This window comes from Aotus nancymaae, unplaced genomic scaffold, assembly GCF_030222135.1.
Source record: "Aotus nancymaae isolate 86718 unplaced genomic scaffold, 86718_ANA_hifiasm-v0.15.2.pri h1tg000010l, whole genome shotgun sequence".
Lineage (NCBI taxonomy): Eukaryota > Metazoa > Chordata > Mammalia > Primates > Aotidae > Aotus > Aotus nancymaae.
The window spans coordinates 69,402,384-69,415,470 of NW_026988421.1; the positions used below are offsets into that span (position 1 = coordinate 69,402,384).

Genomic DNA, 13,087 nt, shown 5'->3' on the forward strand with positions numbered 1-13,087 from the left:
ACACCAGGCCATGCTTGGCAGTTTTTGAAATGCTTTTCTTACATTATCCCATTCCTCCTCATAAGGTAGATTTCGCCGTTATCCTCATTTTTCACATCAGGAAACACAATCTTATCAAGGTTAAGAGTGTGTCCAGGTCACAGAGCTATGGAATATGGAATATGGGCCTCTAAATGATCCTAGAACCCAAAGTATTAACTGGACCTCTGTACTTATCCAGCACTCCAACGAGCTTTTATTCATAGATGTTATGTCTAATAAAATTTACAAGATTAGAAATTGAAACCAAGAGCCAGGCGCGGTGGCTCACGCCTGTAATCCCAACACTTTGGGAGGCCGAGGTGGGTGGATCACGAGGTCAAGAGATAGAGACCATCCTGGTCAACATGGTGAAACCCCGTCTCTACTAAAAATACAAAAAATTAGCTGGGCACGGTGGTGCGTGCCTGTAATCCCAGCTACTCAGGAGGCTGAGACAGGAGAATTGCCTGAACCCAGGAGGCGGAGGTTGCGGTGAGCCGAGATCACGCCATTGCACTCCAGCCTGGGAACAAGAGCGAAACTCCGTCTCAAAAAAAAAAAAAGAAATTAAAACCAAGAAAGAATTTTTAAATATTTACTTATTTTTTAAAAAATCAAAACCCTATTATAAATTCACTTAGGATTTTTTATGAGCCATTAACCACCCTTTCTATTATAAAACAAAACAATGCAGCAGGAAGAGTGACATTGCTTTGCATTTTGTCATGAAGGCTGTTTAACGTCCTGCTTCACAGAGACAGCTAGCTGGAGCCTCATCTCTGTATAATGTCACTGTCACACACCCAGAATGGAACCTTTAGAAAACTCCACTCAACACCATGTGAGGATGAGAGTATAAAAGACTAGTGACATCCTAGCATCATTACGAAAACAGTCTCACCTCGAGAGCCCTCTGAAAGGACCTCAGGGACATCAGGCCACACTTTGAGAATGGCTATTTTACGCTATAATCAAGTTCAAGAAATAGCAGAGAAACATCAAATGACCAGTTTCACAACAGAAAAGCACCACCAGGCCCAGCAACCTGCCTTTGGGGAGATAAGAAATTTTGAATTTTCACCCCCATTTTGTAAACAAGGCAAAAGAAAGTTGCAGCCCTGGCTTTTGAGGAAGCCAGAGGAGAGGAGAGGAAGTGGCAGGACAGAAGGAGGGGCTCAGAGCTATCCCAATGCATCCCATCTCTGTCTCCAGCTGTCTCAGTCCACAGCCATGAGGACCTGGGGGTGGCCAGCCACACAGATAAAGTAGCAGTGACATGTGCCAAGCACTGCCCAAGCACCGGGTTCTGTGCTAAACACATTCCATCTTCAACTCATTCATCTCCACAGCTCCCTAGAAGGATTGTGCTAGGATCACTCCTTGATAAACTGATGTCCAGAGAGACTACATGGCTAGGAAAATGATGATTCACATGCAGACTCAGCTCTGACTCCAGAGCCAATGCCTCAACCACTCCACAAGAGTTCTCCTAATAGGGGAGGACTCCTGTTCCACTTCTCCTGGGCCAAAGGCTTGAGCACACATACAGAAAGTAAGGTCAACCAGACCCGAGATCCATTACACAGCAGGCTCTCTGACCCAGCAGGAAGCGCAGCTGATGCCTTCAGGCTTTTGTAACTGGGGGATGCGGAGGGCCAGGGAGGGCCACAGGGAACCTCACAACCAATCTCAAGATGTGCTATACCCAGAAGTTCCCAGAGAAGAGCAAGAGTTGTAGAAAATCCTCTCAATCCCCAATGAACAAAAGTTTTTGTCTTAATTGCATCTAGAGGTTGACAGATATTCTGAAGATGATACAGTCCTACCATCCAAATGGTCATCAGGATCCCTCAAATGGCCACCACTGAGGGCAGAAAAGGGCAGACTACAAAGGTGCAGAAGGGAATTTTTAGGATACAGAAGGAAGTGTTCTGCATCTTCAAAGTAACAATGGTTACGTGACTATTTGTCAAAACTTGAACTGTATACTTTAAAAATACATTTTGCTGTATGTAAATTATATCTCAGTCAACATAACCTTAACAACAACAACAAAATTTTGAGAGAGGGTCTTGCTCTGTCACCCAGGCTGAGTGCAGTGGCAGAATCAACGCTCACTACAACCTCGACCTCCTGGGCTCGAGTAATCCTCCCACCTCAGCCTCCCAAGCAGCTGGGACTACAGGGGTGTGTGACCATGCCTGGCTAATTATTTTTTTCTTTTTTTACTTTTTGTAGTGACAGAGCCCCACTATGTTGCCCAGGCTGGTCTCAAACTCCTGGGCTCAAGCAATCCTCCTGCTTTGGCCTCCCAAAGTGCTAGGATAACAGGTGTGAGCAACCATACCTAACCTAAAAAAATTTTAAGTTAAGAAAACCGAACTGCGATGCCCTAAATGAAGCCATCATCCTAAGAGTGATGTTGACAGGTAAAGAGATGAGGACCAACCTCCTCTGCTATCACTGTGGTTATTTACAGTAAATTTTTTTTTTAAAAACAGGGAAAACAAAAACTACCATCAAGCTGGGTTGTCAACAAAAGCCTCCGATGCAGTTCTAACCTTGTGCAGTTGCTCTTCTGGACTCTAATGCAAAGCTGTCAACTCTCCCACGACCTCAGCCTTTCTTCTCCCAAGTCTGACAGCTACTGGAGAAGGAGGCAGATTGTCCGTCTCCTTGTGTTCAGGATGAAATTTCAGAGGTAAGGGATTTGGTTTGGACTTAAATGGCCCAAAATAGGAAGACTCCAGACCAGAGCAGGCTCTGGATGGTGAACAAAGAGCAGCCACCACTGGGCTGCTGTTTTCACCCCGATTTTGTAAAGAAGGCAACAGAAAGATGCAGCCCTGGCTTAACAAGGAAGCTGGAGAGAGGAAAGAAGGAAGCAGGACAGAAGGAAGGGGCTCAGAGCCATCCCAACACAACCTATCTCAGTCTCCAGCCATGAGGACCTGAAGGCAGCCAGCCTCTCTCTCACCTAAGTGTGAGAAGGAGGGCAGAAGAATCCTGGGTCCCCATCACAGGAATCCTCAGCTCCTTGTGCCAGCTGCCCTAGCTGCTACGGTCACCAGCACCGAGGCTCAGCAAACGGCCTGGCAGCTGGGTGGACTTCTCAGCCACCACCCTTTGTCCTGGGCACCTCACTGCCATGCTCCTGCTGACCCTGGAGGCGCCTCCTCGGTCTTACAGCTGAGCAGGTCTCAGCTTTGCTTCCAAGCCCTGTATGCCTGTGCTTCCAGGAGCCAGAGAGATGTCTAGGTAAACTTCCTGGCCACCTCCAGGCTCTAGCTGCCAGGAAGAGGCGAAACAGTGGCAGAGCACAGCCATCAGAGCACTAAGTCATCCTCACCTACAACCCAGGACAGCCAGAGCAATCCAGGAAAGACCTAGTCCCCACCTGGGGTGAACCAGTACTTCTTAAAGCACCTAAGCTTCACTAGAGAACCTATTAGAAAGCAAAATTTCAGGTCCCACGTGGACCCACTCAATCAGAAATTGCAGCACTCAGTGTTGTAAAAGCCCTCCAGGTGATTCTGATGCCTGGTAAAGTTTGAGAACCTCTGTTCCAGACCAAAGTTGCATTTGCTGGCCAGAGTGGACTTATTTCTCCTTTGTTTTACTGGCTATGCAGCAGCCACTGCCTTTAAAGGAATTCCCCACTGATGTCCTCAATGATGAAGGGGAGGACACCTCCCCTTAGTCAATGAGTACATGACTCCAGCTCAGCTCTTCCCCCAGCTTGGAGTGAAAGGAGGTTAGATTCCAATGCAGCAGACCCAGGCCTAGGCCCAGGCCCCAGCTCTCCAGCCAGATCAAAGACTTGCTTTCGAACCCTTGACTCAGGGTCTGCTTTTCAGAAACCCAAACCAACATAAGCAGCAATGGCCAACTGCTTCCATTGTGTCTGAGTCCAAAGCACCTTTTCTGGAAGGCCTAATTCAAGGGTCACTTCCTCCAGGAAGCTTTCTCTGATTCCCCTCATCAGAACTAACTGTTCCTTCCCTTGAGTTTCTTCTTTTTTTCTGTTCTACACAGGGCAGAATGGCCAGTCGTGCCAGACAGCGCCTGTCTCCCTGGCAGTGTGATAACATTAGGGGCCGTGCCTCACTGTGATCCCTATGAACACCAAAAACCTGCCCCACCAGAAGGAGGCATTCCCACCTCTGAAAAACTGACTTTGCAAAGGGTTACCCCTGATTCAAAAGTCTGGGCCAGGAAGGAAGAATCAGAGGTCACGGGGCGTCAGTGAGCAGCCCCTGCTTCCCTGATGGCTCATCCCACCTTGCCCTGTCAATTAGAAGGAGCACTTTCAAGGAATCTTCCCTGGGATACGAGGGAAGCCCTCCAGCTCTTTCTCCTGCCAGTAAGTCCTGGAGACCTCTCCTGCTATTTCAATGTTCATGGAATATAAGGCTCACTTTATAAGTGCTGCCCAAGAATGTCTCTTCTCCTGCTTAAAACCTCCCCAGTTATCCAAGATGAAAAATAAAAGGCTACTGAGAAATTAGGTCAGGATGAATGGAGAAGAAAAAATATCCATTGCCTGAAATGAGCGTGCAGTCCCTGGGCAGATCCATAGGGCAGGGTCGGGGGCAGGTCACAACAACAGGCGCAGGAGGCTGGGGAGGGCTTCGGGAAGCTGGGTGTGCTTAGCTGATGAAAACCTACGAAAACTGCCCAAGGAGGCCTTGGCACAAAGACCTGCAGCCTTTAAGGCTGTTGGCAAAGGTATGGCGAATTATGAGTAGGGCCAGGCTGGAGATCTGAGACCGGACAGCCCCCTAAGAGAAGGCTGTCTACACACCCAAGGCTTTAGCCTCCAATTTCCTCTTATGCTGAAGACAACGTGCCATTCTTTCCCAGCCATTTCCATTTAGGAAGATGTAAATGGGAAGGTGGAGGTGATGTTTTTATTATAAGGATCTTGCTCTTCCCTTTCCTCAGGTTCCTAAGGTCACCAGGTGACCTTACCAGTGACCCCTCCTGCCAGGGCTCTGTGTGCTTGCAAAGACTTCTGCCTCTTGTCAGGTGTGGCTGAGCCAGCAGGAACTCCCTGGCAGATGCTGGAGTGTTCCTGGGGCCAACCCCACCAGGCATTCCACCCCAAGGGACTGGTGCAAGCCTAGCACAGACATTCCAGTCCCTTCCCAGGGATGAGGTTAGGCCGGTCCATCTCAAACTAGAGGGCTATTAAGCTGTAGGAACCCTCAGAGTTTCTGATGCAGCAGGTATGGAAGGAAGCTCAAACATGCATCTCTGATGAGTGCCCCTGGTCTAGTGTCCCTGGTCTAGGGGCACTCATCAGAGATAAGTGGTCTAGGAACCAGGCTTTGTGAGCCACTGTTTTCAGTGCAAACAAGCTGCCAATTGTGGTCAATGAGAGGAGGCCATGCTGAGGGACTCTGGAACAGATTCCTTTGCTCATAAGGAGCCGGCCTTCTTCTGCCACTCACTGGAGATGGCTGCAGAGCACTTGGAATGTGGTGGATTTGCCTGAGAAACTAGAAATTTAAATTTCATTTAAATTTAAGTACCTGTGGCTAGTAGGGCCCATACTGGACACTGCAGCCCTGGGCACTCTCGGGTCTGGATATGATGGCTGGAGCTGCTGCTACAGACACCCCACCATGAGCATGCAGGAAGACACCGCACCGAGGAGGGCAGAGCCGCATCCCCATTTACTGGCTGACCTTAGCACAGCCTAATGTGGGAGCTCATACGTTTCCCAATTGGTTAAGGCAGCGTGAGTGGGTGTTCCCTGCTGCCTGCACCCTAAGGACAATGGCAACCTCAAGCAGAAGAGCAAGAGAAGCAAAAATCGGTTCTCTGTGAACTCAAGAGGCTTTGCCCAGAAGGGATGCAACCAGTTTTCTTTTGTTTTTGTTTTTTGTTTTTTTGAAATGGAGTCTCACTCTGTCACTCAGGCTGGAGTGCAGAATGGCATGATCTCAGCTCACTGCAACCCCCACCTCCTAGGTTCAAGCAATTCTCCTGTCTCAGCCTCCTGAGTAGCTGGGACTACAGGCATGCACCACCAAGCCCAGCTAATTTTCGTATTTTTAGTAGAGACGGGGTTTCATCATGTTGGTCAGGATGGTCTTGATCTCTTGACCTCGTGATCTGCCTGCTTCAGCCTCCCAGACTGCTGGGATTACAGGCGTGAGCCACTGCGCATTAAAGATCCAGACACAGACAGTACAGACCCAGCCTGCTCCAAGAAACACATCAGAGCACTGCCCCTCTGCCTGCTTGTGACTCCCAGGAAGAATATGGGGATATTGTTGACAGCTCCATTGCAAGGACTGAGCCTGCTTCAGGTGCGTGCAGAATCAATTGGTGTGTCACGGCCATGACTCTTCTTCCAGAGTATGCTGGGGTCCAACTGTCCAAGAAACATCCTCCTACTCAGGCTAGGAATTCCAACATCAGCAGTAATTGCTGTGGGTTAGGCAATATCCCTCTCTGGAATCCTCTTTCAGAATGCACATGTGTCTAGGAAAGGTAACCATTTAACCCTTGAAATGCCGAAGGGAATGAGTTTGCTGATTGCTATCTGGTGAAGGGTGAAAAACTAGACAGGTCAGAGGAGTATGCTCAGGGCTTACTCAGTCTACAACCTTACAAAAGCCTCACCTTTCCCATCTACTGATCCTGACTGCCCCACTCCATGCACTTCCTGAAGGGTGAGTCCCACATTCCAAATTCCAACAATCCCATCATTCCACTGATGTGTCTCAGGACACCAAAAGCAGACAGAACAAAGTGACAGGATACCGTTAGGAGCTTTGAATTGCAGTCCCAGAAGAGCCCACCCTGAGCTCTAAACAGGATGAGGATTCTGGGAGGAATTGTGTTTTTATGGGTGGAATTGTGGGCCCCCAAAAGATGCTGAAGTCCCAATCCAGTAAATGTGAATGCGAACCTTATCTGGAAAGGTTAAAGTGTCACCTTTCCTAGGCGCATCTTCATTCTAAAAGGGGATTCCCAAGAGGGGTGCTGCTCAGCCCACGACAGTTATTATTGCTGATGGTGGAACAGTCTTTGCAGATGAGGTCGTGTTGGTATAAGGCAGGCTCCTAGGCCAATCTGACCAGTGTCCTTCCTTATTAAAGTGAAACTTGGAGACAGACACATGCAGAGGGAGAACATCATGTGAACACAGAGGTGGAGATCAATGTGATGTCTGCAAACCAAGGCGTGCCAAGGATTGCCAGCAAGCCACCAGAAGCGAGGAGAGAGGCCTAGGACAGATCCCTCCCTAGCACCTTCAGTGCGTGTGGCCTCACTGACACATTCATCTTGGGCTTCTGTCCTCCAGAACTGTGAGACAATAAATTTCTGTTGTGTAAGCCACCTGGTCTGCGGCACTTTGTTATAGCAGTCCTAGAAAACTCAGACGGAACTCCCCCGCTGGCTACTGTCTTCCTTCTCATCACACTGCCCTCCCCTTACTACAGCTACTTATTCAACTGTTCCCCACCAAAAGACCCTAACATCCAGAAGTGTGGGGCCCACATCCGCCTGATTTGCCACTATGGCCCTAGCCCCCTCTGGCATACTGAAGGTGTTCAGGATGTGAACTGACATATGAAAGAGCTGTCCTGACTAGTTCGAGAATCTCAGGCATGTGACTTCCCCTCCCAGAATGTCAATTTCCCCATCTCTCTACAGGACGAAAAGAAAATAATTGGAGTAGATGACCTCTGTGAGTGCTTCGGGCTCAAAAGATGCCGGGACTCAACCACTGAAGGTGTCTGCATGCATCATGGTCAGATCAGGCCATGAAAAACCCCACTAGAGGTGTTAAACAGAGGGCACATCATGCAGGGAATGGGCCACGGAGGTGTGGGAAGGCTGAGAGACTACTGCAGCCTTCCTACTGGATTTTAGGGAACTCGGAGAAGGGCTGGCCTCATTGTATGGGCTTTCTGGAACCCATGTTCAGAGAAACATATCCAATTCAGCATAGACTGGCAATGCCTGTTCTCAAGGCAACTCCAAAAGGGGTGACGTCTCCTGGGTAGTGGTCACTGAGTTACTATGAGGCCTTTGGGGTGGGGGAGGGGGTGATGGGACAACAGGCTCCTCTAGAAGCCCTGTACCCTGACAAAGTAAACAATGGCAAAACATGTACCTCCCAGCACTCACCTCCCCACCTCCCTTCTAACATCAGAACTGGGTTTTTGCTGATGGGAGAAAGTGTAAATGAAATCAACAGAAGATGATCCTGTGAGTACTCTGACAAGGAAGGGCCACCTTCCTCTCCCATGAACCCCGCCTGCCCTGGCTCTCACCCAGACCCCTGGCCCACCCAGTGTCCTCCCCAGAAGGCGGTACTCACCCACACTGCTGAGGGAGCTGCTGCTTTCTGAGTCTGAGGGCATGGTGGATAGGACGCTATAGGTAGAACCTGGGGAAAGAGGGGAGACCATGTTACTAACCCCAAGGGGTCACTCATCTTCACCCAAAGCCACTGTCAGGCCAGTTGACCATCAGTCAATGCCAGGCCATGAGAGCCACATGCACCAGGCACTAGAAATCCACATCTGGGGCCCAGCAGAGGCGGCGCGCTCAACAGATCTGGACTTCGGTGTTTCTGCCCAGCCTCCCACCTCACTTTATTGGCCGGCCCCTCTTGCTCTGGGTGGGTGGGCAGATGGGAACTTGGAGTCAGTCAGCTGGCTTCTTGTTGGGACATCTGGAGAAAGGCTTAGCAAGGGAGTGATGTGCCCCGGGTAAAGGTGGGGTATGGGGGTTTCCTACAGATCTCTATCAATATGATTCTGGCTTCCATGAGTAGGGTAACAGAGCAGAAATTAAACAACTGAACTATCTTTTCTTTTTCTGTTTTGCTCTTAGGTTCTAACTGTATTAAGCTCAGTTCTTAATAATTTAGTTAGTAACTGCCCCCTTATTAAAAGTTACTCCTAAAATGATGAGCAATTATACCATCACCAAAGCCAGAAGGTAGCACATTTTTTTTGTCCACACTTAATATTAATTCCTAGTTGTGGACACACAACCATTGTGGTTTGGTTTGAATTCAAATATTTTCAAAACCAGATGTTACCCGTCCAGCACTGTGAAGCCCAGTTTCTGAACCTAGCTCTATGTAGGTGCCCATAGCTGGGTCGTGCTGAGCAAGTCGCTTTTGTTTTCTGGAACTCTGTTTCCTGGTTTGCAAAATGAAGGAGTTCAGCCAGACAACTTATAAGGTCCCTCCCCCATCCCATTTCAGTAATTATATTTCCATGATTAACGGAAACAGAAGGTGCGTTTTGCTCATCAAGACCATGGATGACACAAAATTAAAAGGGAGGGCAAACTGACTCAGAGACTAAATTGGGAGGGGACAAAGCATAACATGCAGAGATGGCAGGTCAAAGAAAACAAGGACAAATACAGTGTTTTGTTCCTGGAGCCAAAAGAACTATACAATGAAGAGCGGTATGTACCAGGCCAAGTGGGTGAGCTGGAGATGGAATTTTTGCAATAAGGGCTTTGAACAAGCCTTAGGGCTCTGGCATCAGAAAGCTGCCAAGAACTAATGAGATCCTGGACTCCGGAACCAGAAATGTAGGGACCAAATTTAAGGAGCTCCCAGCTAGGCACGGTGGCTCATGCCTATAATCACAGTGCTTTGGGAGGCCGAGGTGGGCAGATTGCCTCAGCTCAGGAGTTCGAGACCAGCCTGAGGAACATAGTGAAACCCCATCTCTACAAAAAATACAGAAACTTAGCTGGGAATGGTGACACACACCTGAAGTCCCAGCTACCTGGGAGTCTGAGGAAGGAGAATCACTTGAGCCCGGGGAGGTCGAAGCTGCAATGAGTCATGATCATGCCACTGCATTTCAGCCTGGGCAACAGAGTAAGATCCTGTCTCCAAAAAAAAAAAAAAATCTTCCACTGCAACTCTTGACTAGCACCCCACGCACATCTTTGGAAGGGAAAGAGGAGAAATTAAGAAATTGGGGTAAGGCAGGGGAGAGGAAGATGCACAGTAGGTGAGAGGCCCATGGGGGACAGGAGAGACCTTGAGGGGAAAGTGGGGAGACTTTGCTGGGGAGGTGAGGATCATGCAGGAGGGCAGAGAGACAGACTACAGGCAGGTGACATCAGAAAAAGAGATGAAAGGGGAGAGAAAAAAGAAAAAGCAAGCAAAAAGCAACTTTGGTAATGGCAAGAACTAGGACAGGAGAGACTGGCAATGACCAGCAGCCTCATTATCACATTTTCAGAGACTTCTGAAGGATCTGAAGGTGTTGAGCATGGACTGAAGAGGATGACTAGGGAGTGGGTAGGTGTCTTGTCCTTCAGCAGGACCACCAGAAGGGATCAGATTTGCTCTTGATGGCCTCCAGCAGCCAAACCAGGAGCAGTGGGTAGATGCTGGAGAAAGCTGCATCTCTAAACAGGTCAGGATGACCACAGTCAGCTCTGCCAGGTATGAAAAGCCTGGGGGTGAGAGAGTGAGGGAGGCCTGGCACTCAGTGGCATGGATGTCACGGGGAAGTCAGTGCTTTTAAAGGGAGATGAAACCAGAAAACTGGGTTCATCCTTGAAATTCTGTGATTCTGCTAAAAAAATGAATAACCCATGCTCCACCTCCCATATCTGAAGTCCAACCCACACTATGAGTTTTGCTGTGCATTCAGTATCTCTGCATTTTTGTCTCAATAAAACAATGAGCATCACACACTTTTAACCCATATCTCTTTCTACATCACACACATTACATGTGGCTTCAATATCAGTGAAATAAAGTCAAATGCAATTCGGGCAATCCATTGATATCTTCAAAGAACAAGAACCCAACACAATGTCTATTTTCTAAACTCAACTGTCACTTTTAAAATAGTATTTCTTCTTTATGGGGGCAAGGAAGGCTAGCCGACTGACACATGAGCAGATTGTTTTTGGAAGAGGCCTACTCAGGAAAGTAGGCAAAAATAAATTCTCACCTCCAGAAATCTCTACGCTCAACCCATCCCGGCTGACGACACTGGCAGCCTGTGCTCCGGATGCCGCTGCTGGAACACTCCCCTCTTTCTTACTGTTGGCATCAGTGGCGCCCCATCTTCCAGTAAACTGCCCCTCCTCTTCAAATTGTCTCTCTCCTCCCCCGTGGCGAGTTTCCACTGTTAATTAAGCTTGGCAGACACCCTTCCCTCTCTCCGACCACCTCCCTCCCTGGCTGGGGGAGTCCACGGGCCAACCGACACGTTCTGTTCCTCTTCCCTGTCCCTGCAGTCCTGACTGGGCTCTGGGGCCTGACCAGGGCAGCGTGACATCTTTATGTGCATCTCTGGGCATCACCTCCCCAGGAAGCTGGCAGGGATCCTGGGAGCTGATGGGGGGAGTGGTTAAAATTGGACAAGACCCAGTTTTTACAATGTTCCCAGAGGCTTGGACATCATTAAAGGGGGGAAAAAAGGCCCAAAGACGACATTGTCTCAGTCATGCTTTGTCTCTGCGGTTATTGTTGTCCTAAAGACCTGTGTGGTCAGGACTGTCAGAAAAAGGCAAAAGAAGCCACTGTTCCCCCCAATGTCACACGGTGTCCTTTCGAGGCCGGTAGCTTCCATGGGGCTGAGGGACAGGTGTCAGCATCCTCTGTCACGCCCCAATCCAGGAGAAGGAGACAATATCCCCTAGGTTCTCCTAAAGACACCTCCAACCCCACCTGCTCCTGAAACCTAGGATGCGCTGCTGTGGAAGAAGAAATGGTGTGGAGGGATGTTCTCTACCTCACAGAGTGGCCAGGGCTAACGGGGACTGTAGGATCAGCCTCCTGATGTGTACACACACACACACACACACACACACACACACACGAGAGCAGGGCACCGACCACAAACTCATGCAAACTACTAAGTACCGTGCAGAGGTCCTGATGAGACCCAGAGAGAGTGGATGATGTGGGAACAGTTCCAGAAGAGGCCAAGTTTAGACGTGAACATGTGGGCCAAAGCGTGATATCAGGAGAGTCTTTACTATCAAAGGAACTACCTGGGCAATGCAAGCTCTTATTCGGCAGGTGAGGGTGGGGTTTCAGAATGCATTTCTCACAAGTCCCCAGGGGAAGCGCTCCACACACTGGCCCAGAGCTGGAGTCAGCAGGTGCGATGCACACGGAGGCTGCAGCTGAAACCCTGGGAGGGTCAGAAGGAAACCTCTGGGAGGAAGCCAGCCTGGTGACCCTCTGGGATTGGCCCAGGCCACAGGCACTGTCTGTGTCCTTTCCAAGAGCCCGGCCCCTGCTAATTCTATTTACTCTGTGACTCAGCGCCATTGGGTCACGAAGACCACTTCAAAAGAACTTCCAGTAAAAATCACCCGAACAATAATGAAATGCCCCAGCCCTCCCAGATCCCCTCCCACAGCCCATGGGGCCAAAGAGAGATGGAAGCGCACCCCCAACACACCCCTTCCATTCACCTGGAGCTTGTAAAGGCTCTGGTGATTCACACTTCCTCTTTGTGAAACCCGCAATGGCTGAAGGAACTTGTTCTAGCCTTGAATCAGCACACAGAGTTCTCCCTGTCCTCCAGAAGGGCCTAGGCAGAAAGGCAGAGAGCTGACAGCTCAGGGTCACGGGAAGCCAGCACCCCCTACCTCAATCCCTGGGGAAAGGGGAGGGAGAAAGCAAGCTGCTACTCCCTGGGGCTCTGGGGTCCCTGGAGACAGAGCAGGAAGTACTGCCTGGGCCCCAGGACGACAGTCATTTCCAGGGCACCTGCCCCACCTTGCCACCCTCCTCTAGCTCACACTGGGGAACCACAGCCTACAGCAGAATGACCGAAGGTGCCCAGTCGCTCCCGAACCCGCATGTGTCAGTCAAATTCCCAACACGTGCCCTGCACCCAGCATGGCACTGGGTCAGGTTCAGGAGAAAGAATGGCAAGCCAGGGGCTCAGGAACCTCGAGGCTACTCACCTGCTATAAGTAACCTTCAGAAGAAGGCCCTTCTCTCTGAGCCAAACAGTAATGATTACAGCACAGCTGGGGCCAACCTGCCTGGAGTCAGCTCCCAGCCCAGTCCCTTATCAGCTGTGTGTTCTTA

General features: G+C 49.6%; 1 protein-coding gene across 4 annotated transcripts in view; it reads right to left on the minus strand.

Annotated features, from left to right (window-relative positions):
* The window catches only part of DLG5 (discs large MAGUK scaffold protein 5), a 151,004-nt gene that overhangs the window by 71,950 nt on the left and 65,967 nt on the right, over positions 1-13,087 (minus strand). For all 4 annotated transcript variants that reach the window (XM_012466284.3, XM_012466286.2, XM_012466285.2 and 1 more), the window contains exon 2: positions 8,363-8,431. In XM_012466284.3, coding sequence (XP_012321707.2) covers positions 8,363-8,431 — 69 coding nt within the window. The remainder of the gene's footprint in view (positions 1-8,362; positions 8,432-13,087) is intronic.